Consider the following 27,783-nt stretch of genomic DNA (forward strand, 5'->3'; position numbering starts at 1 on the left):
TCAAGTGATGCAACTGGTTCAAAGTGAAATTCCCAGTTTAGAAAGAATTAACCATTTTCATGTAGTCTGATTTCATATATTCAACTGTTGATGTTCAAAGTAGTCAAATCTCAAAATATTCAAATATCTTCTTTCATATATATTTTAACTCGTACATAAATTCAATGTTATATTGATAGATTCGTGCCGAGAGCGTCACTAGTCCTCTGGCAAAGTTGGCTCTTACAACGACAGGTCCAAGCAAAGAAGTTGTGAAGACAATGGCAGAAGTGAAAAAACCAAACTTTCAGGATTTTTGGGTACGTTCTTTTATAAAAATCAGGCTAATATAAGCTGTTATGTTCGATATCATTAGTCAGCAAGATACATTTTTGCTGCCTTTTTTAGTATTGATGAATACGGATTGTATTTCGTGTACTTAACCCCAAGTTACCACAACAACAATATTTATTAACCCCCTTCCTCTGCTTAGCAAATGAAACGCGTGTAAGCGTTGAATGTGACAAATAAGTAAGTTCAAGTTCTTGTATGAAATACTGATAAGACGACGAGTATTTTTGTCCTTTAGACCACCAATATGTAAACATACAACTTAAAAGATATATGTACTGTATATAAAAGTGGGCTACGCTTGACCAAGTTATTAGTTTGCTTATACTACGAATCCGATGGTTAATTGTTGGTGACCAGATGCTGCAAAAAAACTCATCCCTTACATTGGTTGGTTGTTTAAAATTAAGCACAGAGCTACGCAATGGGCTATCTGCACTCTGCCCACTACGTATATTGAGACCCGATTTTTAGAGGTGCGAGTCCTCAGACATATTGGTGTCGCGAGTTTGCTATATAGGAGGGGATAGTCTAAGAGTTGGCGGTGTGTACTGTTAACTAGCTGTCTTCTGTATAGTTCATCACCTCAGCTAGATGGTCTTTGTGCAGCTGAGCGCGAAATTCTGAAAAACTATATGAAATCTTCCAATATCTGATGAATGGAAAACGCAGAAGTTTCTAAATATATTTAATAAAATGATAATACCTTGTATAATAACGCAAAAGTTGTGTATGTCGTAAAGTTTTTTGTTTTAGATATTAAAATTATCACAACTTTACTGACTGAAGTCCGCATACTAAGTTAATTTTCAAGCTTGGATTTTTTCTTTCTTAAATATCTTAACGTTAGTTTTCCAAGACCGTGAATAATATAATTTGATGGTTTATAATTTAGTCTCATCAAAGCCTTAAAACTTTGTTTAAGAAACGTTCAGTTAGTATTCTATTGGTTTAGTACAACTATAAAGTACAACCGTGTTATTCTCTTTTTGACGATGTCTGTGACCTTCAGGAGTAGTTCTGGGAAGCAAAACCTCTGTCAACAAGTCATATCACAACCAGCCCGCCCTCCGGTGGCTGTTGCTAAAATTAAAATAAGAGGTGCAACATCCTCGATCAAGCATACTGTGTTAGGCAGTCGTCCAAATCTACTTCATTCCAGGGACTGTCTGCTAATATCCTACTGTTTTTTTACGTTACTTATCAATGAATTTTTAATATAATCCGTATTTCATAGCACACTTTACACTTCTTGTTGTTTAACTTTACACAACATTTATTAACTACTTTTGGCTACCACACCGAGACATAAGATTTCTTTACTAATGTCATCCTAACTAGCACCACCCACACACGAACAATGGCTCGCGGTAAGTCTGATGGCTTTATAATGCTTCAAGTGGGTTTTGATACTTGTGGTGGGCACAGCAGAGATAGCCCATTATGTAACTTTGTGTTTAACAGCAAATAAACAGGGTGGTAGTTTAACGCGTAATGACTGGTTAGTGCTGCTCTTTGACAACTTTCTACTTCTGAAGTCTGCTCTTTGAATAAGTACTCTTGTATAAAGGAACGTGTTTACTTCCGTGCGAAGATTCGCTGATAATCTGGCTAGGAGTGTTTTTCCCCATTGTAAATGACCTAACCTACCAATATCAAGCAGTGTAAATTTATAACAATTTTTTGACACACGTCTACAAAGTTATCGAAAATAGTAGCTGTTCTATTCAACCTTTGATTTAGGAAATGTTTGAACTGGAAATAAATAGGCATTGCAATCGTTACGCATCACAAGAGTAATTATTGTTAACTTCTTTGTTGCAGACAAAAAACGACGCAATCTGACAGTGGTCATTGATAAATTACATTATTAGAAAACATTCTTGTAAAAACAAAACAGAAAACTTTTATTTTCTCAAATATTTGGCTCTCCGGTGGCTCAAGGGTAAGCTAATGGACTTATAATTCTAAATAGCTTCGTACTTAATAACAAACGAACAAACCGTAAATAACACCTGTATCTCTTAGCTAACTATCACGTATATGCCTGGCAAATCCTTATACTCCCTCAAAAAAACAAAAATTCAAGAACTTGCGAAATTAATTGTCCTCGCCTTGCAATGCTTTTTTATTGTACTTACACTGAAATATTTTTGTAAAGTTTTTTACGGACTGAAGGACTGCAAAACGACTTTGATATAACTACTATCGATTAGTGAGCATTTCAACTATTATTGGGAGCATTTAAAAGCTTTTCGAGTTGTTCCTCTTAACAATGTTGTCAGTTAACATAATACATAATACTTGTATTTCTTACTTCTGTCGTTTTTACCACAGGCCAACGGATCCATCAGTGCGGTTTCATCCAGAATTGCAGAAAGCTTACTAGTTGATGACTTGAGTTTGCACTTATCGACGACCAAACATCGACAAGAACTGGTTGGACGAATACGACAGAGACTGTACACAGAAGCTTTTCTTAGCGGTAAGTGGCACAGTGTATGTAATTTATAGTTTTAAAACGACACATATTATGAAAAATCACACCTTTTATTTTTACCCGCAGTTTAATTTACAAAGACTTGAAATGGTTCAGGAAAAATTAAGTTTTATTTTGTTTTAAGTAGATGATAATGCCTAAAAATAAGAGAAACAAAGTGTTCAACTGAAGATATTTTAGTATTCTTCTAAAAACGTTAATTGTTCTCTCCCATTTCTACAAAATGGTTAAACCAAGTTTTTGTTTTCGAATTTAGAACCGTTCTTTTTTTTGTTTACTTGAAGGTTTAACGCTGGATTGTAAATTTATTTCGACAGTACCACACACATACAGGTTTGCGGCAAGTCTGATGGATTTTTAACGCTAAAAGTGGATTTCGATATTCGAGGTGGGCGCAGCACAGATAGCCCATTATGTAAATTTGTGTTTAACAGCAAATAAACAGGGTGGTAATTTAACGTATACTTACTTCCGTCGGTTGATAAAAATGCAGACAAGACTTTCCAGACAAAACAAAGAGTTGCCATAAAACTAGTTAGAGATTAAAGCTTTGAGTAAGATGCTTGAAACATTTAGAACAGTGACGCTCTTCTGAGACCCACTTTGAACATTGTGCAACAGTGACCCTCTTCTGAGACCCACTTTAAACATTGTGTACTCATCATCTCAAGAAATAGTTTAGAACAGTGACCCTCTTCTGAGACCCACTTTGAACATTGTGTGAGTACGATGCTTGAAACATTTAGAACAGTGACCCTCTTCTGAGACCCACTTTGAACATTGTGCACTAATCATCTCAAGAAATAGCTCATAATCTCCTAACATTTCTAAATCTACTCCAAGGTAAAGTGTTCAAGTCTTCTCTTCTACAATCTTTGCCAAACAAAGAAAACAAATACTTGAAAAAGTCCTATAACACACTTCTAGGAGGCCATGCCCCAAACATTACCGGTGGCGCGTAATAAGTTGGAAGATAACCCGGCTCTTACTTTAAAATTGTGCACTGACCATTTTTAACACAGACTTATGTAGTGTTCAGTTCACTTGTTTTCCTTGATAAACAACTGTTACAGACTTTGGGAATCAGTGCAACTGAGATCATGGATTTGAAAACAGATGTAGATAACGGCATAGCTACTTGTTCTAATACAGAATCAGTAACACATTTAACTTGGGTGTTAATAGCCACGTAATATCAGTCACGCAATGTCTGTGGGAATTATCAGGAAACTAGTTCATGCTAGCCAGTATCTCTTTCTGATTCTTTTCATTTATAAGGTAAAATATTACATAATATAATCCTTCCACTTAAAAGAACTTTATAAAAAAGAAGCGAAAGTCGTGAATAAGATATTCAAGTAGTTTGAATAGTCACTAAAGGATAAAACAAGGTTACTGTGTAAGACATTTCCAAGAAGAAAGTCTCGTGTTCTCTTTCTTTTTTTCTCTTTTCAACCTGAGCTGCAGACTTCTAAGAATAAGCCAAAAATTTGGAACTCGCGAACGTTTAAAAACAAGCAAAACCCTAAAAAAGCACCCCCATCAAAACACAGTCTAACGATATCAAAGATAGGATGCTTTTCCAGTAAAAAGAAAAAAATAAAGTTCCTGTGAAATGATGTTGGATTATTTACTGTTATCCTAAACAAACGATAAGTGTATTTACATGCGAGTCTTTCCCTTTACTTATTGAGCAGCTACGGCTTAATACGAAAATATTATTGAGCGTCATTGAGTTGAAACGCTCGACGTCGTTACTTCAGCGAAAAACTGCTGTTACTATGGTAAACGTCTATTTTTTAGATACGGAGACCCATAAGGCAAACAATTAAAAACGCAGACTCAGTGAACTAAATAGTAACTAAATCTTTCTTACTATGAACAACAAATAAACTTCCATAACTGTCGTACAATTGAGTGCGAATGTTCCATCATGATGTATGATTTACATTATAAAATATTTGTTTTTGAAATTCGCGCAAAGCTACACGAGGGCTATCTGCGCTACCCGTCCCTAATTTAGCAGTGTGAGACTAGAGGGAAGGCAGCTAGTCATCACGACCTACCGTCAACTCTTGGACTACTCTTTTACCAACAGGTAGAGATTGACCGTCACATTATAACGTCCCCACGGCTGAAGGGGCGGGCATGTTTGGTGTGACGGGGATCCGAAATCGTAATCCTCAGATTACGAGTCGAGCGCCCTAACCACCTGACCATGCATGGCGTATTGATTCCAAATTAACTGAAATACTCAAAGATGTTATCTATTTTTTAAAATAGGATCACCGTGTAGTTGAAGAGCTCTGAGTTATAACATATCTTAAACACCAATTAGTGTTTTAATTCCTCTATAATAATTACCTGAAATTCGTAATGTTTTTTTTCCAAGAGTTACGAATAGAAAGAAAATGAACTCGGTGTTTTACTGTAACGTTTTAACATATTCAGTTTTTCTGAATGCTATAAAATCTTTTCCTTCTTTACAATTCTGCAGATTTCCCAACGTTAAACAACCGTTTAAACTGCGCAAGACACTATTCCATAAAAGCAATACGCTCACACATAGTAAGATACTAAAGGAATAAATTATTAAATAAACAATTTATCAATTTAAATTCCCTCGATGTCTCAGAAGTAAGTATGAGGGCTTATAACGCTAGAAATTGAGTTTCGATATTTGCAATAGATAGCGCATTCTTATCTACGGAGGAAGAAATATATTGATGTTTTTTTGCTTTATTTTTCACTAACTGTCACACACAACATTGTGTTCTTCTGTTATTACAGTAACGAAACATTTTAAAAATTCTTCTTCCAAAGTTGGTAACATTATAAACTGCAGGGAGTTTTAAACATTTGTAATAAATGGTTTTTCTTTCGTGCAACTAAGGCTGCCCGTTCCTTCTACATGGGAATAGTTCAGCTGCAGGTCAAATTTGGCTTCACATAGATCTTTTATGTCGACTTCATTACCAAGTCTTTGTCAGTGGTCTAGCTAGTGATGAAGAAAACGATCAGAGCGGAAAGCGCCGTCGCCATCTGGTGGAACTTGTAGAAGTTCCAATAAATCGCCATAAACGAAGTAGAAATCATGTTCTCAGGAAGTTTGATGGCGAAGAAGTGAGTATTACTATACGTTGTTCGTTCTGGAACCACTGATTAGTGGCTAGTAATTACCTTATCTAAGAGTCTCATGACTTGCATCTTATATTAACGTCACATTGTTCATTCAGATCTGTTGCTTTCTTCATAACTATATTATTTTAGGACATTATATAAAATATGATAATCTCGTTTCCCAAGTAATAACGTATAAACGTGCATACATTTGTTTAAAGTGACATTTTACTATAAGTCCGTAAGTCATTTATCACCATGTATGTTGTCGTGTTATACCCATATTATGACCAGCTAAGAAATACAATTGTTATCCGTTTCAGTTCGGCATAATTCATCAAAGTAGATAGTATAAAAAATGTTACCCAGTGGGGATTTGTAAAACGTCAGTGGAGATATTTGGCTTTTTTCTTTTTAGTTACTTATAAGCTTACTTTTATAACTTTAATTTCGAATGAATATTGTAGCTATCTAGCTTTCGATTTAGATGTGGTTTCTCTATCTTTGATTTTATAGTATATGATATCGAACTTACTGGAATCACCTGAAGCAACAAAATCCATATAGCAAATTCATATATGGAATAAAAATGAACTGCACCAAAGTACAGTTGCGTATTGATAATTCACGCTGAATAGATATTGATAATTCACGCTGAATAGATGTAAACCAACCAACCTGACGATGACGAACTGGTATAATGACTCTAGAAATACAGGTAGTCTTATTATTTCGAGCAGTAGTGTGGGTATGGTTAATGTGCATGCATTCATGCCTCCAACGGCAGAAATGATGCATGATGAACATGTAGAAATCGAGGTTTTTGTAAAAATCAGAAATAGTTGGTTTGAAAGTAGAGAGGTAAATGATATCACAATCAGTGCACAAGTTCCACAGTAAAGCAGACTTGGAAACTAGTGCAAGTGTGATCCGCGCCTCAGACAATAGTATTGGAGAGTTGTAACACAATTGATGGCACCTTGACTATTGACAGGTACACACTCATTTTAATCCATCATGTCGTTCCCTCAGAAACAAACCAGTAATTTCAAGCATGCAATAAATGTGGTGAACTTATACCTGGATTTAAAAATAAATAAATGGAATAGTTTCAACCATGGCTTGGCCTTTATCATGTTCTGATATATATCTCAGAACGGCTGGTATGGGTACTAACAATGAATATCAAAGTTATATGAGAATACCAGAAACTAAATAGCTTGGCTGAATTGTGGATACAGGAAATTTGGAAAGATATTTCTCAAGTACACGTTGATAAACTTACTGTAGAATAAAAACGAGCTGTTTAAAGCAAATATATAATACGAGAGCATTGTACAACTTATTTGACTTTGATTTATATTTTTGTAATGATCTATTGTAATAACAATAAATTGTTTTTGAATCTTTCTGCATTATACTCAAGATTTTCAGAACATTTTATGGTAATCAGGGATCAGATGGTTGTTTTTCATCAAGGACAAACAGACAGAGATACAGACAGACACCAGCAGGTTTCGATGAACTGCCTGTTTTCTTATAGTAGTTGTACCTTAGCTACATGGTCTATCTCTTTGTCTCAAAATGACTGTTGTACATCAGTAATGTTTTCATTTTTTACTCTCATAATTATTGGCTTACGATATGTTATTCCACAAATAATCATCTCGTGTTAATGATACGACTTGCCGTTACTGAAATCAAACAGTGATTTTAACCTTTTATAACTATTTTAGAGTCCATGTACTATAAACGTTAAAAACAAACAAAAAATCTTACGTATTTGCTTATTCATTCATATGTCAAACTTATTAAATTACATACTTAACTGAATGCATAAAAAGTAAAATCTAAATTATCGTTTAGCGATAACACTTTTGTTCTACGTGTCGTATGTTATCACAGCACAATTTTTGTTACTCGTAGGAACTGACAGTGCATTTATTCTGTCAATTTGCAGGTTGGTGACGTACTCGAAGATTTAACAAGGAATACATTCATAAACCTTGCTAATGGGAAAAGTTGGATTCATGTAACTACTAAAAGTAAAGGCTCTGGGAAGACCGTAGATCTTCAGGCTCAACTGACCAATGTTAGTATTTCTTGTGGCGTCCTCTACAACAGTTTGCTTCTGTTGTAATGATGTCAAAACCATTTTCGTGATAAACCCCATCTTGATAAATCTGTTTATATGTATTACGCATTATAAAGGACATATGTGCTATGATTATACATCTGCTATTGTCATATGGGTTAGTTAAGTTTAATGAATTCACACTTGTGATATAACGGTAGGAGCAAATGGTTATTCTAGAACAAAATCGCGTGTTTTTCCATTATTGTACCTTTCAAATTTTACATAGACAAGCTATAGTTGTAGTATAGTTCAGTAATCTCATGGTTAAGTCTTCCAAGTAGTTGTAACAAGAACCTTCTCATAATTTTCTACTCGGTGGTATTTTTTAACTTTCTCATATGCAGAAATAGTGCTAGAAGGTTTAGTCTTGTATTTTAAGACATTGTCCAAGTTTGAATTTGATTAATATAACAAGCTATACCAAGAGAAGGCTCTTGTGGTTAGCATTTCGGGCTACTTATCGAAAAGTTCAAAGTTATGTTTTGTTTTCTTGATAAATATACTTCACACTTTCACCTGTATGTAGTGGCGTTGTAACTATGATAGAAAATTCTAATATTTGATAGAGTAGCTGTATATTAAGCAGTGTTAGAAGTTCTAAAGGATGGGTACATCTGTGAGTTAGGGATAGTGGCCAAACCATTTATTCTATGTTATATAAATTGCTCTTCTGGTTGAAAATAGATTTATAGTTTTACTAAATAACGTTCTTACGTTACTCGAACCTTGAATTTAAAAACCAGTTTGACCAGCCTATCGCGTTACATTAATACTTTCATTGTAGATATTGATAAAAATAATATGAAAATTTTATTTTTGCAAATTCACTTGGTATACAAAGTCTATATTCTGTTTGCTTTATTAAATTTCGTGCAAAACCACTCAAGAACTGTCTATGCTAGCTGTCTCTAATTTAAAAGCGATAGACAAAGAGAGTTTACAACTGACTGTTACCAAGCGCATGTCTTGGTAGGGCGTTGTAGTTAGATGTTAGGTTATTAATTAGTGTAGGTATGTTCCTCTATATTGGATTAATTTTGGTTTGAGTTGTCGTATAAGTAGGGCTTCTTTGATTTTGCTTTTGTTTATATTTGTTCACAGAAAAAAAACAATAACAACAAAACAAATAAGCCCTACTTATACGACAACTCAAACCAAAATTAATCCAATATAGAGGAACATACCTACACTAATTAATAACCTAACATCTAACTACAACGCCCTGCACATCAACAAACAATCAATAACAAATTCCAAGAAACAACAAACTACAGAACCTTACACTGCTGCATACCATATATCCTGATATCAGCGTAAAATAACCAACATTTGGAAAAACATCTAACAAAAATAACATTCCAGTAATCATCAAATTTATTTAAAAACCACGTACAAAACTAAAGTCCATACTACGTAAAACTACACTGACAAACACAACACCAACATTATTTATAAAATATAATGCAACAAATCCACGACTTTTATATTGGAGAAACAAGTAGAAAAACGGAAACCAGATTCCATGAACACAAAAGTCACCTTCACACGTTTTTGAACACCGCAACTCAAATAAACACAACACAACATAACCATGAAAAACACCCAGATACTAAGTAGGGAAACAAATATGAACAAACGCAAAATCAAAGAAGCCCTTCTTATACAATAACTAAAACCAAAAATAAACCAATATAAAGGAACACCTTTATACCTATACTAATTAATAACCTAACATCCAACTGCAACGCCTCCTACAATCCCGTACTCGTTTACACTCTCGTCCCCAAGACATGTGCTTGGTAAAGGTCAACTTCCAACTATTTTTGTTGACCTGGAGATGACCTAAGAAGGTCGAAACGTTATTCCGTACATTACTTTAATTAAAGCTTTAATACACATAAAAGCCATCTTGAGAATATATTTTTATATTATGATAGTATGTATATATTCTCGACATCGTAAAATCGGACTATCTTGCTGCACCAGGATTTTAGTTACTTCTCTTGCACCATTTAATCTGTAATTGTATGTATAATAACTGTGTTATAGCTTGTTATGATAATTTTAGCATGTATGTTAATTTTTTGCCACCGTAAAGTTCTCTAAATATATAAGGGCATTAGGTTTTTACAGTACTGATTGCTGCTTACTTTAGAAACGGCAACATTATATAAAATCGTTATAATTCTAGACACAGCACGTTCAGTAGACAGGTATTACTTTTAAAGATCCAATGAGTTAAATTGCATGTGTTATCTGTGTTGTTGATAGCCTCTTTTATGATTCTATATACATTCTCCAAGTTTCATGAATAATTCTGGAAATAATTTCCATTAAGAATTCAGGTATACGAAATATAATAGAATCAGTTGTATTTAAATAAACCAACAAATGGATTAATTAGGTGTGCTAAACATTATAGAACCAGTTGTATTCAAATAAGCCAAAAAAGTGGACAAAATGATAATTTAATAATCTATCAATAGCTTATTTTATCCTCCATGTAGCTGCCAGTACCCCAAGTCTGCCTCTCTCGAGAGGGCAAAACAAACAAAACCATTCCTAATGATTCAGGAACTCCTGTTGTGGGACACGACAAATGTTACTTTGAAAGACAAGAGTACGAAGATGGATATCAGTGGCCTTCCTCTCATGATCCCTGCGTCATGTGCTTCTGTAAAGTACGGACGATTAGATTTTATTCTCATTTTAAGTTTCTATTTTTGTCTCACGAAAAACGTGTTTTATAAATTACAAAACAATGAACTATTTAGGATGTTTTTCAGGCACGTAAGATATTGATGATGCACGTGAACCTTTATAATGGCCGAAAGAACGTAAATTTGTCGTAAGAAACCATGATTTAGATCATAAGGCTAATTTACGTTTCAAAATGATTATTCACATTAATTTAGATTAATATGGGTGACAAAATGTTAAGAATTGTTTTACGGCGTTTTCTTAGCAAACTTTGTCATCAAATCTGTCATGAAATATATATTTTCTGTTGAAGTATTTCTCAAAGACTTGATTTTTTTACAGTTTTACTTCAGAAGATAATTAAATTTCGTCATATTATTGAACAAGATGATACGATTATATCAATTTATACGATACGAATATATTTGTAATAGTGGTTGTTTCTAGTTTCGTTGTGTTTTAACTTGTGTTAAAGACATTTGATTGCCCATTTTACTTTGTCATTCTTATTGTAATTTTATCTTTACAACCTTTAAATTTCCCGATCATCTGCTTTGCTTTTTGTGGCTGAAATCAAGCGAGGAAAGATAAAATGCGACAGGATCATTTGTCCTCCAAGTGAATGCGAATCGCCGATAAATGTGGCTAATGAGTGCTGTCCTATGTGTCCAAGTAAGTTTCAAGCTCTATATTCATGTGTGGAGTTGAAAATAGTCAGTTATTATAGTCAGTTGTTCCATGTGTCCAAGTAAGTTCCTAGCATTGTATTCATGTCTGGAGTTGAAAATAGTCTGTGAATCACCATATACTGTAGTCAACCTGAGCTGTCCCACTTGTCTAGCTACATTTATTCACTCAGCGTTTATATTTATAGAGTGTGAATCACCAGGTACTGTAGTTAACTGATGCTGTTCAAGTTGCCCAGGTACATCTCTCTCGTTGTTTATATGTAGATAATGTGAATCACCGTGTACTATGGTTAACCTGTGGTGATAACCGTGATTAAATATGTATGCTTGTCGCTCTGGATTGTGGTTATCGAGATATGTTCTACATGTTAACATCAGTTTGTTTTTGTTTTAATGTATAAAGTATAAACCACCAATAAACACAGATGGCAAGTACTGGTGCAAGGGTTCAGATACATTTAACTTTTATAATCGGTGTTTAGATAAAACAAAATCCGTTTTGTGTTATCATGTGGTCAATAAGTTTGTCTAAGCGATTATTGCTAATATATTTGTAACAATGGTGGTTGTTACTAGATTTAACATTATTTTAATACTCACATTGCCTATTATAGAACTGTATTGTGAAATTCAAGTTGACTATCTTCACTGAATTTCCCTATATTTTGCGTTATTACCGTATTAAAATTATTAAAAAGAAGGAATATTTCTAGTGAAGTTTATTTCCTCATAACACCGTAAGGTATCGCTTCATAGATAAAGTTGACGTAACTCGTTTTGTGAAAGTTTCGTATCGTTCTTTTTTTTTTTCTTTCTTGTTTTCTGACTAACAACGGACACTGAATATGCTTCCCGTTGTTTCTTTACATGACGGCTTTTACAATATAACTGATAACAAGAACACCTAACACTCGCATAATAGCTACTTTAACTAAGTAAATTCAGTCGCCATGATGCCACGGTAATGTTGTTAAGAAAGCTTAATTCAGTCACGTGTTCTTGAATTAGGGGAAAATAAAAAATCTAGCAGTGAGTGTACCCAATACCCAACTGATGAACTGTGTTATATTGATCATAGAATTTTTTGATAATTTCTCAGTTATTCACAAATAAGATTATTATTAATTATAATTATTATTGTAGAATTTTAACAGCTCTTGTAGCAGAAGATATGTGATAATGACCATAACCGTATCACTAACAATAATAGGAACTAAGGGATATGTTATTTTAACACATGTTTTTGGTTGTTTTTAATATGTGTATGGAAGAATATCCTTATCCCCACAACATCTCTGAACCTCCAGTCTGCTACTTTCACGGAGACAAGAAGTTTCATCTAGCCGGCACCAGATGGCACCCCTATATCCCTCCCTTTGGCTTTTCACGATGTGTTATTTGCAAATGTGACGTAAGTGAACCAACATGAGCTTTACTGTCTAAGATTATCTGATGTCAAATGTTGATGCTGTTTACTAAATATAGTTTAGTGAGAGGTAAGTTATTATTCATATATAGTTTAGTCATCTAGATAAAAAAACAAACATTGTTTAACAGGTTGAAACCTTGAAAGTCATGTGTCGAAGAAAGAAATGCCCAGCGTTGCCATGTGCTGAGGGCGACACCTTTCGAGAGTATCCACTAGACTGCTGTAAAAAATGCAAAAGTAAGTGTTAACTCCTATATATTTGAGAAATGTGAAGATTCCAAAATTTGTGAATACTGAGTAATGAGTTTCAAACACACTTATACTACAATGACAAATTACATATGCAAGTCTTACATATCTCTCTAGATATCTAGTAATAAAAGATAGGAAATTGTTTCTGAATATTCTCAATTCAAGAACAAGACAGATTTTCGATTTGAAAATTGCTTTATTTGTGTTTTCTCCAAACATACGAGACATCACAAAATATACTGTTATTTTTACATCAAGAAACGTAAGTTAAATTTGGTATTTCGTGATAATACCTAAAATAAGCAATATACACATGCTAGTCTTGCCCGACTAGTTGGAATTTTGTTAAAAGCCCCGTGGGTACCCTTCCATTCTTTAGCGAGCTTTTTTTTTTTTCACTAAAATTCTCTATCATAAAAGAAAAGCCATCAAACGTTGAGAAAATGAAACATTTTTCAAGTAAACACTCAAAAATTCAATAACAAGGGTACAAACTTAAATTCAAAAATGACTCGTAATATGAGCATTACGCACACAAATTAACAACTACCATTTATACAAGTTAGATTCTAATCAGCGTGAAAATAGTAGTATAAATAGGCCTAAGTTTATGATAAAAATTCTATCACAAAGTTTAAACATAAACATTAATTTCAAGTGCCATCATTAGTTACGAGTAAGGGCAATACATCTGGGAGAAGAAAAGAAAAATAATGTCTCATCTAAAACGTAGTAATAAAATAGAAAAATTCAGCGAAAACAAACAATAACATATGACTTATGGTCACTAACCTCTAACTTGAGCGTTTTTAAAACACTCAAAAAATATATGCATAAATTAGAGAATAAAGCAAATTAAAAAAAAAAAAGATGGACATCAAACCATCCCTCGCGAACGTTCGAAGTATTATGTACATACTTGATGCAGCAATATCACGTGATCGTTTTGTTGCTAAATGACACAGACGAATGGAGCTGGAAAAAGAGAAGAGTCGAAATATATGTAATGTATTAGGTAAAAGTTACAAATTAAGAACAATAAAATGTGTCTTGCTAAGGGTTAACTGTTTAATACTTGAGCCCAAAACATTTAATCTCTGAAGATTTGGTTTAGTGTTTGTTTAGAATTTCTCGCAAAGCTATTTGAGGGATACCTGCACTAGCCATCGCTAATTTAGTTATGATAAACTAAAAGTTACCACTGCCCATTGTCAACTCTTCGGCCGTTCTTTCAACAATGAATAATGGGATTGACCATCAAATTATAACTCCCACACGGTTTAGAGAGCGAACATGTTTGGTGACGGAGATACGAACCCGCGAGTCGCAGATTACAAGTCGATGCCCAAATCAACCATACTATGCCAGACCCAATTCTAGAGAGTCATTCACTTTCTGCAGTAGTTTTTTTAAAAGGACACTTGGAGATAATACGTAAAATGGATCACCTGGAGATTGTAGTTTAGACTGAACATTTGTCAATAACTATATTATTAGATTAATGAAACCATAGATGCGACATAAAATTAAAGAATCTTGGATTCGGTTTGGTTTTTCAATATCGGGCAAAGCTACGCCAGGGCTATCTGCCCTAGCTGTCCATAATTTAGCATTGAAAGCCTAAGGGGAACATCAACACCCATAGCTAACTCTTGGGCATCTCTTTCATAAACTAATAGTGGATTTGATTGTCATAACACACACACACACAGCTCAAAGAGCGAGCATGTTTGGTAGGACGAGGATTCGAACCCGCAACCCTCAAATCTCAATAATGTAATATCAAACTTATTCTTTAACTTTCTACCAAAATTACTGAAAATGTCTGTCTGTGTACATAGGATTCTAAGTACGTGTAAAAAAAATTATCAGGTTCAAATGAATCTGTGGTTATTTTTACAAATATAGTTTGTGTGTGTGTGCTTTTCTTATAGCAAAGCCATATCAGCCTATCTGTTGAATGGTTTTGTTTTTCCAGTTATTCAGCTATTTTATTTTCATCTACTGATATTTGTGGTTATCCTAAAGTATGGATAACACTGATATTTATGGTCATCTTACAAGTAAGGGTAACACTGATATTTGCGTTCATCCTACAAGTATAGATAATACTGATATTTGTGTTCATTCTTGCAAATATGGATAATACTGATATTTGTTGTTATCTTAAAAGTATGAATAATACTTCTTCGTTGCTTGACGTGTCGAAATGTTTTCGAAATGTCGAAATTTCATCTTTGGCAGAATATTATCGACCTGATCAACTTGGAGATGAAGCAAATTCAAGAAGTCCTCAGGAGATCCTGGCGGCAGGAGGTAAGAAGTTATTCTACAAGTTTTTATGCGTTTTTCAGTGTTGACAGATTTAAATTTAGAATATTTAAATGAAACTTTGTTGTTTTAGTTCCTAAAAATTCCTCTACTAGAGGGTGACTGCTGTCTCTCCTACTTGTTCCCTCTATGTAGATATTATTTGTTATTCTTGGGCTACTGTATTAACATCTTGTTAGTTATTTAAAATTAAGGTAACAATGGATAGACAATGTAGTTCACAAGATGGCTAAGTGTTTTCCTCAATCAGAAAATTTGAGATATTCATATTCATAATTCCCGAAAACTTAATGACAAACAGCCTTCTACTTAAAACATGTAATTTTTAAATTGCTTGTGTTGAAGAATAATCTTAATACAGATATGCTGTTAGCTAGAATCCTTGCATGCATTTGAATAAATCAATGAATTTTGTTGAGTTCGTTTGTCATATTTGTACTTAAATTTCAGAAATTTTGAAAAAAACTATTAATGAAAAGTCACTTTTTGTTTGTTTTCTTTAAAATAGCTGCACTTATGTCTAATTCTATAAGTATATTTTTCGTAATATTAAATTCTTTGATACGGACATCACGATACCTATTTCTAAAGAAACTATAATAGGGCTATTCAAGACCACACCCCATAAGAAAGTGCACAGAAAATGATGAACTGTAACAACAAAGATGTTTTATGTAACGGTCTCCTACTGCAAATCACAAGTCCAGTTCAGTTTCTGACATGTCTTTTGCAATGGGTTAGCAACATATAAAATATTTATGATGACATAATTCACCACTTTCCGTGCACTCCCATATAGGGCACAGTTTTTTCTTTCTTCAAGCCTATGACAAACCTTTTGAAATTTTCAATTAATTATTGAAAAGAGACAGCAAAACCACTGTTAATAATTTCAAGAGTAACTCGTATTCTATAAAGTAATTTAAGTATTTCTGAATACTTTTATATCTGTGAATAACTGATCATATAGTTACATATTGTGCAGCTTCCGTTCATATGTTCTTATGATACGTTTGATAATCTTCACTGGATGATTTTATTACAATAAACAAAGGTTTGTTCTAAGGTTTTTATTTGAGCTATCTTAATATGTAATTTGGTAAAATGATTTATGATTCTTTTGCTGTAAAAGTCCCTACTCACCAATTAACTATTTTTACAATTTTGTTTTCACGAAGTTTTCACCATCTTCTATTTTGTGATATATTTTTAAATTTAATATGTTAACATTTATCGAATTCTTAGCAGAAACTGACAAACTGCTGTTCACGATAGCAACAGCATCAAAACTATTAACATAATACATTACGTGTAGTAACTTGCAAAAGCCGAACTTGTGCCCTCATAGCATGCTTTTAGAAACAGTCTGGTCTCACGCTAGCCGTACAAGTTTTATAGTGGAGACATTAGAAGTTGAAATATGTTTTATATGTTATAAACTTCAGTTTATTCGCTATCCACTTTCATAATTGAACAAGACCCTTAAGATATTCCAGTTGTCCAATACTGAAGTGGTACTAGAATATTGTATGTAATTTAAATAAGGTTTATTTGCAATAATTTCACAGGTTTTATAGAGGGCATACTAAAGATGTGTCCTTTATAATTAGTGTGTGACAAGCAGAAAAATAATTAATTAATGTCATTTCTTATAGTGCAACCTAGGCCAAGTGCGTAAGGCGTGCGACTCGTAATCCGAGGGTTGCGGGTTCGCGCCCGCGTCGCGCTAAACATGCTCGCCCTTTCAGCCGTGGGGGCGATATAATGTGACGGTCAATCCCACTATTCGTTGGTAAAAGAGTAGCCCAAGAGTTGGCGGTGGGTGGTGATGACTAGCTGCCTTCCCTCTAGTCTTACACTGCTAAATTAGGGACGGCTAGCACAGATAGCCCTCGACTAGCTTTGTGCGAAATTCCAAAACAAAACAAATATAGTGCAACCAGCGTTGCGAGGGGCCCGGCATGGCCAAGCGTGTTAAGACGTTTGACTCGTAATCCGAGAGTCGCGGGTTCGAATCCCGGTCGCACCAAACATGCTCGCCCTTTCAGCCGTGGGGGCATTATAATGTCACGATCAATCCCACTATTCGTTGGTAAAAGAGTAGCCCAAGAGTTGGCGGTGGGTGGTGATGACTAGCTGCCTTCCCTCTAGTCTTACACTGCTAAATTAGGGACGGCTAGTGCAGATAGCCCTCGAATATTTTTGCGCGAAATTCAAAACAAACAAACAAGTATAAACTGCATTATATCATCATGTTAATAATAACTAGACAATGCGAACCATCTATTGATATTAATTTAATATTTTTAGAGGTTTTATTTACTAAATAATGGTGTACTTTTTTTAATAATATTACTAGAATAGTGTGTATGTATATATATATACATATATATATATATGTATTAACTCTGTGTTAGTAACTGTTCTTCATATTAATATTAATCAACATTTATTTTGACTAGGCTGTCGATTTCGGGGTGAGATTCGAGCAAATAGCTCTGAGTGGCACCCTACAGTGCAGCCGTGGGGTGAAATCACGTGTATTAATTGTAATTGCAAGGTAAGATGTCAAAAACGACAACTAAAGTATGATTTAGCAACTGTTTTCATAAGCAGGTTAACATGCATGAACGAACACCTTAGAGTAACTTATCATGTACTAATTAACAGTTTAGGGTATGCCATTATGTTAATATACATATTAACTAATACTGTAAGGTCGGTAGGCTGATATGTTACAAATGTCATTCTTAAGTACGTTAGTTTGTTCTATCTTTGTAAGATGCATTATCTTGATTAAATACCAACATATGACTGGTTTATCTATGCACACATTAGGTTACATGTAATGTTCAAATTGAGTAGATGTCTTGTGAACTAGGTCTTATGTTAATGGTTCTGCTGAACTCTACTAATGTGTATTAACTGTCTTTATGACTTTCTTGTGAGGTAGTTTGTTCATTTTATTACCACAGTAAGAGGTTGAAACACTTTCATGTTATCTACATGTCTGACAAACAACAAGTACTGCAAAACTGAGAATTAGGTGGTAAGCTATCGGTGGTGTCTCTGACTGTGTTATCTTCTCATCTTGGTTCGTAATTCCTATAAGAAACAATTACTCAATAAAATGTATCACAACAGCTACTGTAAACTAAATGAGCTTAGTCAACTGATATATGCTTCATAATTATAGGTTAATTTGTTTTTTTTCAAAATTATTTTAAATCACCAAACTTGTTAAACTTCAGGTAATTGCAATAAAGAGTTAACGTGATCCAAACACTTTGCCACTTAACAAGTTCATCGTGACTGAAAACCAAAGTTTATAAATAAGCTGTGAAAGGAAAGCAAATATTAACATTTAACATAATTACAAGAAAACTGACTCGAGTATTTGTTCCTCAAAAACATAACTTCAAAAGGTGTGAATCAAAAAAAACATTCGATCCTTTCACTGTACCTAAGCCTAATGTTTAAAATGAAGAAACGTCCAAGTGAAAACAAACGAACAAACATCTTTGTGAAGAATTATAGTATCAGATTGATTCAAAACATCTCCAGAAATAAGTAAAACGTAACTAAACTCGAGAGGAGAACTGATGGTAAATGGTTACAGAGGGGGTGACCTATTTGGAAAAGTTGCAGCAAAAAATTATATTTTCCGCTTGAACGCAGCTAAGCTTCAAAACTTTGACAACGATTATAACCAACTTAACTTATAAGGCGTAAATATGATCCAATAAAAAGAAAAGATTAGTTTCTTTAAACCTACAAGAATGAAAGCTGGTGGATAAAAAAATTAGGATTTTGAAACTAAGACGTTTTTGTTGTTGTTCTTTGAGCGATCATATTACCATGATAATTTTAAGTAAAACGTGAAAAAAACAAATATTGAAACAGGCTCGTTCGGTCTGTAATGTTATGGGAATGCGTAAAGACAGATATTCCACTAAAACTGACGGTGCTATGAAGAAGTATCGTTACATACCTCCAAGTGGGGTAAGTTTAATTAGTTGTGGCTGCGATAGTTATCCAAACTGACTTGCTGAAAATATGGTATTTGAAGAGAAGAAGAAAGCTGGAGATAGAAGAATTGTGGAGTTGTTTGCATGAAACCTGTCGATACTCAATCCACTTGAAAATTTGTGGAAACAGTTTGAAAGTAATGTTCGAAAGGCAATTAATATAGACTAATTATCGGAGATTCTACGAACGTAAGACTTGTTAGTTGATAATCCAAACAAAAAATCTGACAATATCGGCCTTACTGATGTTATCTCACAGCCGTGGGTAGAGGAAGACTCACAAAATATTTGTTTCATTTTATTGTGCTACAAGTTGAATTTAGCTACGATTTGAATTTACTGGGCCTAATCTTGTAGTGATGAATATAAATATCCCGTGCAAACGGCCCGGCATGTTCAGGTTGTTAAGGCACTCGACTCGCAATCCAAGGGTCGAGGGTTCGAATCCCCGTCACACCAAACATGCTCGCCATGAGTGCGTTATAATGTGACGGTCAATTCGTTGGTAAAAGAGTAGCCCAAAAGTTGGTGGCGGACGGTGATGACCAACTGTTTTCTCTCTAGTCTTACTCTGCTAAATTAGGAACGGCTAGCGCAGATAGCCCTCATGTAGCTTTGCGCGAAATTCAAAATAAAACCAAATAGAAATAACACAATTTTACAATATTTTTTGAAAATAAATTAGTGTTGGCATCTTGCACGTTGGACCGGAGTCATGTACGATATTTTACATTTCCAGTTTTATTTTGATTTTATATTGAAAATGAAAAATAAAATGCCAACTTACTGTGTTAATTTTGACAGGAAATTAAAAAAAAAAGTTTTAGCTCTCAAGAAATACTAATCTTACTTGCTGCTTGGATTACGCAGGAAGGTCGAGCAAGATGCAGGCGGAAGAAATGCCCTAAGTTAACATGTGCAGTAAAAGTGCATCTAGAGAACGAATGCTGTTCCCGTTGTCTGAATCCTAGTAAGTTCGTTAAGTTTTACCAACCAGTTCATAGAAATAATCGAAGAAAGTATCTTCCAAACGTGATATACAATTAACATGGTTTGATTTGTTTTGTTGTTATTTTTTTACTTTTTTGTTGTAATATTAACAAAATATGGGAATTAAATCTTTGAGTGAGTATGACGTTATGTTTGAGGTCAGTTTTAAAAGTTAATTAGGTTGAATTTCAAAACTTCAAGGACAAATCATGCAAAGTATAAGATTTGATCAGTGTGTTAAAATCCATGAGGGTCACTTACTATGATGAGCGATTGAGGCATTATTATTTATCTGTACGAGTTGGACAATAACATTTTTATGTCTGTCACTAGGTGAGATAAGGGTGAAAGGTAACCTGCATCACCAAAGCTGGCGACGAAGACGAAGACGTGACCAGTAACTTGAGAGGTAAACAACTGTGTGCTCTGCTGCTCAAGAAAAGCACCTCCTTCAAGACCATTGTACATTTTGTATGTAAATATTGCGTTTGCGTATCAGTGCCACAATCAAGGTATTTATAGAGCGCTATGAAAGGTCATCCTTATGGACAGATTGCCTGTTTCCCGTAGAAACGTAAACTGTTGTCAGTTTTATCCATGATACCGATGTAAATGAAGTTTAGTCAAGTAATTACACGCTATCTGACCACGAAAAGCTACACTTGCGTGTGGTTATTGCATCTGAATTTCTTCAGTTAAGTGCCAAAGTCTGGACCACGTGAAAGGAAGAAGTTTTATGAAGAGAATAAGTTACTGTTAGCCCATGGTGAGGCATTTTACACGTAGGATTAGGGGCTAGTTTGAGGAAAGTGTCTGGAGTGAATCAAAACCACCGTGTTTTTATTTGTTATCTAATTCTACTTTATATCATATTGTTTGAATATTTTCACATGCTGTGGCCAGTTTTATCTTCTAAGTAGAAAATATTTCAAAGTTATTGTGTTGTCAGTGAGAAATTAATTAAAAATTAACATAGTCTTTTGTTCGCGATTTGTCTTAATTTGTTTAAAAAAACAAACTGTAAACTAAGTTTTTTCAATGTCAAATTGTGGTTCAACATATAACTCTAAACTCAAACTCAATGAAATACTAAAACAGCTTTTGTAACACGTGTATATATATAAAGGCCAAAATTAAAATGCAGTTACAAATAGAATCCTCGAAACAAGTTTTACATTAAGAAACGAAAATACATCTGGACTAAAACTCAAAAAGTCACAACTTACGAAGACAATTTGGGGTTAAACTTTTATTTCAAATTAAGCGTCATAATGAATAAAATATAGAAACATAATGGTTTAATGTGGTATGGGTATCGCATTGCAAACTTACCTTATTTCTAACGAACCTGATTTCTCAACGGGTATTGGTTGATACGTGCTTGCACATATTATTAACACAAATTCAAGACATTGGGGCTGCTCATTTCTATCTAATGTTGAAATTATTGGGTTACCTTGAAATTTAACATGAATAAAGTGGAAATAGTAACAAAACAATTGTTTTCAATTTCATTTAGATATAAATTAATGAATCATACACCGGTGTTAAATCGGTCAAGTAATAACTATGGTTGATTGTAAAAAAAAAAAAAAGATTCTTCTTGTTTAAATGTAATATTGTTGTTTTTACTTCTGACTTAAGTATTTGAAAATTGAAAGAAACATAATTTCTACAAGAAGCGTACCTTCCGTTTCCGTATTATTTTTAGGTTAATCTCTTAACTTTTGTTCCGTATTGTTCGCAGGTGATCCTCATCAGATGTTTAGTCGGATTGTTATGGAATATAATAATATTGTTTTATTCCCCTATACAATGTGTAAATTTGAATAAAACTGCAAACACAGCATGTGAAAGTTTATACTTTTGTTGCTTTGACGTCATTATTTACTTATGTTTTTGTTGGTGTGAAGGTAGTTCTTGACAATTAGAGCATTTTTTTATTTATTACTTACGTATAACCTGACTGGTCATGTATTGATGGATGTCGTTTCTGTGCCAAATTGTTACAGAAATCTTTGTGAAAACTATTAAAAGCTAGTAATTTAAGTCTTGCATAATAATGTGAGGTTAATATTTGTTGCCCAACTGTTTGCATGCTTGAATAAATTCACAACACAAACCTCATTCATTCATTGCTAATGAAGAAAATTACAAGTTCACACAAGCCAAAATAAATTAAAATACATTTTCAATGTAAAAACAAATGATTATTATGATAGGGTAAAATCTGCCCTGTTGTTGTTTTTCCTAAAATAAGACTCGGTATAGCAAACTTTCACCCTTTTCCAGGTTCAGACTAGTTGAGCAAGATGGCCGAAAACAGCAGCTTGCTATCTGTTTTAAAAACGTAAACAAAATATTATTTTAGGATACATTATTACTGGGAAAATTATTTGGTGATTATTGTATGTATATATAATATATAAACATATCTTTTAACTGTGTTTCATCAGTACAGCTTTAAAAGATTTAAAAACAGGTAGTAGAAACACGTGGTAACTGTAAAGGGTAGAAATAATAGTAGAGATTAGTAATGTGGTATGGTTCTAGTGACAGCGTGTGTACAGTTGGGCAACTACTAAATTTAAGTAGTGGAACAACGTAAGCACTATTTAAAGCCAGTTCAATACGTAGTCTACATAGTACAGCTGTGTCTGTTTGTATGTTAATGCTATAAAATCGAACAGTCCAACTAACCCTAGGATTACCTCCGGGTATTATCTACAGTGTAAACGTGGTTGCTATTAAATTATTGAGTCTTTTTTTTTTCTGTGTGTTTTATTCTTTGAAAAAGTATTTTTACAAGAAGTCAAATACTTGGGAATTAATACAAGTTGACTAATACATTCTATGGATATTATTCGGTCATTAATGTAATGAGATATATTTGATTAAGTTACTTCACACATTCTTTTTTGTAATCGTCATATGTTTTTAGGACCAAAAGTAGGCGCATGCTTTTGTTTTGTTTTGTTTTGAATTTCGCGCAAAGCTACTCAAGGGTTATCTGCGCTAGTCATCCCTAATTTAGCAGTGTAAGACTAGAAGGAAAGGCAGCTAGTCATCACCACCCACCGCCAACTCTTGTACTACTCTTTTACCAACGAATAGTGGGATTGACCGTCACACTATAACGCCCCCACGGCTGAAAGGGCGAACGTGTTTGGTGCGACTGCAATTCGAACCCGCGACCCTTAGATTACGAGTCTAACGCCTTAACACGCTTGGCCATGCCGGGCCGAGGCGCATGCAGTAACCCAATTGTAAAAAGATTGTAATTGAAGAATCTTTCTTATAATCTTCAGGTGTTTTATGCTGAATATTCTTAGATAACAATATAAAAGAACGAATCGTCTCATAATTTTATTTTGAAAAAAATTCTGAATTTCACGGCAGTCGCACTTTAAGTTTATGTTACTATTGGAATTCCACAGCTTTGTACTTCACTTACGCTACATTCCATGCGTGAAGTTGTGGATAATTACTAGCGCAATTAACAAACAAATTCTAATATGCGCTGTATTTGAAATACTGTCAGATACAGTGAGTGAGATTTCTTTCTTTTTAGTCAACGTGAATATTCAATCTTTCCTTAATCCTCGTCGCACCAAATATACTTCACCTTTCCGCCGTGGCGGCGTTATAATGTACGGTCAATCCCACTATTCGGTGATAAAAGAGTAGCCCAAGAGTTGGCGGTGGGTGGTGTTGACTAGCTGCCTTCCCTCTTGTCTTACACTGCTCAATTAGGGACGGTTAGCGCAGATAGCCCTCAAGTAACTTTGCACGAAATTTAAAAAACAAACTATTATTTTCACATATTTGAAACTTTATTATGTTATGTATTACAATTTTAAACAGCCGGAAATTTTAGTTCAAATTTAGAAGTTAGTTGAATGTCGATATATGGTAAAGTTATGATATTTGCCAACAAGATTGATACACATATTTTTCTTTCTTAAAACAAATATATTTTGATATACAAATAGCAACACAATTTATAATAATGGTTATTACAAATAATGATTTATATATAAAAGTTTTACAAACTCGCAAAAAATACTGAGTCTTCTATCTGATCTGTGACTGAATATTTTATTGACGGTTTACGAATAGCGAATTAATTCTATGTTTACACACAGATACACTTCTCTTGACGGGAAAGCTAATTAGCTCTCTCCTAGGCTGGCCTCACGCGGCTTATAAGCTCACTTATAAAACGGTTTGTAATCTTCGAAATCCACTAATTTTCCTGGTTAAATATATGTAGTTTCCCGATTAATAAGCGTTTATCACAGTTATAGCTTCCGAGGATCAGAGTGTACTAATTGTAGCAAACTAACAATAATATTACTGTCTTTCTGCGTTGCGTTGGTTACTTTTTTATAAGCTTTTAAGTGATGTTCACGAAAATTCAGTTGGCAGTAATACTGGCAATCACTAGTATTTTACATAAACACAAAGTACATTGTTGATTCTTACACTCGAGAATCTCCTACAAATTTAGTGAACAAGTGGAATTTTAGCAATGCTCACTTAACAGTATAAATTACATGCATTTCTAAATATATGTTAAACTCAAACAAACATAAATATTAAATTAAGTATTTAATAGTAACTTCATTATACATCATTGTGTAACCTCATCCTATTACAATATCCCAAGCAATCAAGCTGATTAAAACAACGAATGTGTAACATTAAATGGGAATAACACACCAGTGTAACGATTTTCCATTCATAACCAAATAAATCAATCAACTTCAACATTTAATCTAGTTTTCCTTCTTATTTGTGGTTTTTTACTAGTAATTAATTTCAATTGACCAGGAACTAAATTATTACATTAATTCACTTGGACACAGTAAACAAACAGTGTCATAAATGGTCATTTTGTTATCGATCAAGTTTAAGGTAAAAACTGGCAAAGTGCCAGAACTCTAATGTCAAATGGAAAATCTGATTATCTCTACGTTCGTGGTGTACGTAAAGGAAACCTCGATTTCCATACATTTCTGGAAATAAAAACTGGTGAAAGTGTAATTAATTCCACATTTTAATGAGAGACTTGTTTGTACATCTTCCTATTTAAGTCTAGAACGTAATTAATTCAGTCAATTAATAGATCTACATCGCCTACTTACATAACACAGCCTGTATTATTATGCAAAAGGCAACAATAGGTGAAACTAACATAACACTAATTTCTTTGCTTCAATCAATGGTTACTCTTTCATCTGCCATACCGCCTAAACAAGCTAGTACATGATACAGAAACCATAGCACTCAAAATAACAACTGATGGGAATTAGTAACGACACGTGTAAATATTTCAACCAAACAAAGCGTTATGTATTTATATATTCTGCAAAGTTGCTAATGAGAACTGAAATAGCCCGACGTGACTTTGCTATGAAAACACATACACGTATTTTAATTGAATATTTTACCATGCATTCTTACGTTGTGAATATAGGCTTAAGTAAAAGTTACTTTCATATTTATGACAAACACTGTATTACATCACTACACAATTTCATTATAATGAATTTTTGTCTACGTCTCCGTCACACCAAAATGGCTCGGCAAGGCCAGGTGGTTAAGGTATTCGACTCTTAATCTGAGGGTAGCGGATTCGGATCCAAGTAGCACCAAACATGCTCGCCCTTTCAACCATGGAGGCGTTATAAAGTGACGGTCAATTCCACTAAAAAAAATTCCACTGGTAAAAAGAGTAGCCCAAGAGTTGGCGGTGGATGGTGATGAGTAGTTTCCTTCCCTCTAGTCTTATACTGCTAAAGTAGGGACAGATAGTGCACACAGCCTTCGTGTAGCTTTGCACAAAGTTCAAAAGCACACAACTTTTTGTCTATATCAGCAGAGATATCTTTGAGTTGATAGATTACGTTATAATGATAGACGTCAGTGAAATAAAACTTTGATCTTATTTGTTATTCTTTTGAATGTTACTTAGCTTAAGTTTTATTATATTAATAGATTTACACAAAATGTACTAAAACCGAAAACAGTGGAAGAAAGAGAATAAAAAGAATAAAAGCTTAGTTGTCGATGAAAGAGAAAAAAACCGAATTTTTCAAAGTGTGTTTCGGATTAGTAAACGCCACTTTCTCACGTGCGAAAAGCCCGGCATGGCCAATCGTGTTAAGACGTGCGACTCGTAATCTGAGGGTTGCGGGTTCGCATCCCCATCGCGCCAAACATGCTCGCCCTTTCAGCCGTGGTGGCGTTATAATGTGACGGTCAATCCCACTATTCGTTGGTAAAAGAGTAGCCCAAGAGTTGGCGGTGGGTGGTGATGACTAGCTGTCTTCCCTCTAGTCTTACACTGCTAAATTAGGGACGGCTAGCACAGATAGCCATCGAGTAGCTTTGTGCGAATTTCAAAAACAAACAAACAAACACGTGTGAAAATTATGAATTAGAGGTTCAAGTTTCTGGCCCCTTGCCATAACAACATACTTTGAACTTTGGGGTCGTGTGTACGTTATCAAAGTGACAATAAAATAAAACTTTTCTTTCAAATATCTTAACAGTTGACGCTTGGGACCGAGTGGAAGTGTTTCATTCCTTCTGGTTATTTAGTTCAAACTAGAATGGTTATGCTCATATGTTCTTTGTGTAGCTATGAGCAAAAGTTCTAGGGCAAACAAACTGGCTACCTATTAGCATTTCCTAGTTACAAAATAACTTAATACATACAACCTAAATTTGTAGGCCTATGAACACTGTTTCAATTATTTTAATTAATAAATAAACAAGTGGATGCTAATTAACGGTTCTGAAACCCATGATGGAGAACTAAATACATTATCGTAATTCAACGGCTTACATTTTTGACAAAATATATGTTTTTCTATTTCTTATCAACTGGTTCCACAATGGTAAGTCTCAATGATTTTAAAGCTAAAAACGGGTTTCGATACCAACCTACCACCAAAATGAAATTCTTTTACACAGGATTAGAGAAAATTAATCTATAAGACCTTGAGCATGGTCAAATTTATCAATCAAAGACGTTTGATCTCCTGAGTCCAAAACTGTAACTAAATCTCAAATTGGTTAAGAGATGACGAAGCTAAGTATGTACTCGAAAAATAAAAACTTGGAACCATTCTATGAGCCGATATGCCGCGCCTGAAAAGTAACATTTAACATTCGTTCTTTTATAGTGATATTTGTGTGTTAATATAGTTAAAGTCTTGTCTGAGACAACTTAAAATTATTCCCTTCTTTTGGTGGATTTTGGCGAAATT

The 27,783-nt window shown here is 34.0% G+C and overlaps 1 protein-coding gene across 1 annotated transcript in view; it reads left to right on the plus strand.

Moving 5' to 3' along the window:
• Positions 1 to 23,268, plus strand: part of LOC143248150 (chordin-like) — a 142,817-nt gene extending 119,549 nt beyond the window's left edge. Inside the window, exons 14-25 of the mRNA XM_076496582.1 lie at positions 180 to 299; positions 2,668 to 2,815; positions 5,724 to 5,953; positions 7,911 to 8,042; positions 10,595 to 10,768; positions 11,366 to 11,459; positions 12,748 to 12,887; positions 13,034 to 13,142; positions 15,402 to 15,473; positions 17,951 to 18,048; positions 20,387 to 20,486; positions 20,840 to 23,268. Coding sequence (XP_076352697.1) covers positions 180 to 299; positions 2,668 to 2,815; positions 5,724 to 5,953; positions 7,911 to 8,042; positions 10,595 to 10,768; positions 11,366 to 11,459; positions 12,748 to 12,887; positions 13,034 to 13,142; positions 15,402 to 15,473; positions 17,951 to 18,048; positions 20,387 to 20,486; positions 20,840 to 20,907 — 1,485 coding nt within the window. The 3' untranslated portion in view covers positions 20,908 to 23,268. The remainder of the gene's footprint in view (positions 1 to 179; positions 300 to 2,667; positions 2,816 to 5,723; positions 5,954 to 7,910; positions 8,043 to 10,594; positions 10,769 to 11,365; positions 11,460 to 12,747; positions 12,888 to 13,033; positions 13,143 to 15,401; positions 15,474 to 17,950; positions 18,049 to 20,386; positions 20,487 to 20,839) is intronic.
• Positions 23,269 to 27,783: the final 4,515 nt, after the last annotated feature.

This window comes from Tachypleus tridentatus, chromosome 4 (assembly GCF_004210375.1).
Source record: "Tachypleus tridentatus isolate NWPU-2018 chromosome 4, ASM421037v1, whole genome shotgun sequence".
Classification (NCBI taxonomy): domain Eukaryota; kingdom Metazoa; phylum Arthropoda; class Merostomata; order Xiphosura; family Limulidae; genus Tachypleus; species Tachypleus tridentatus.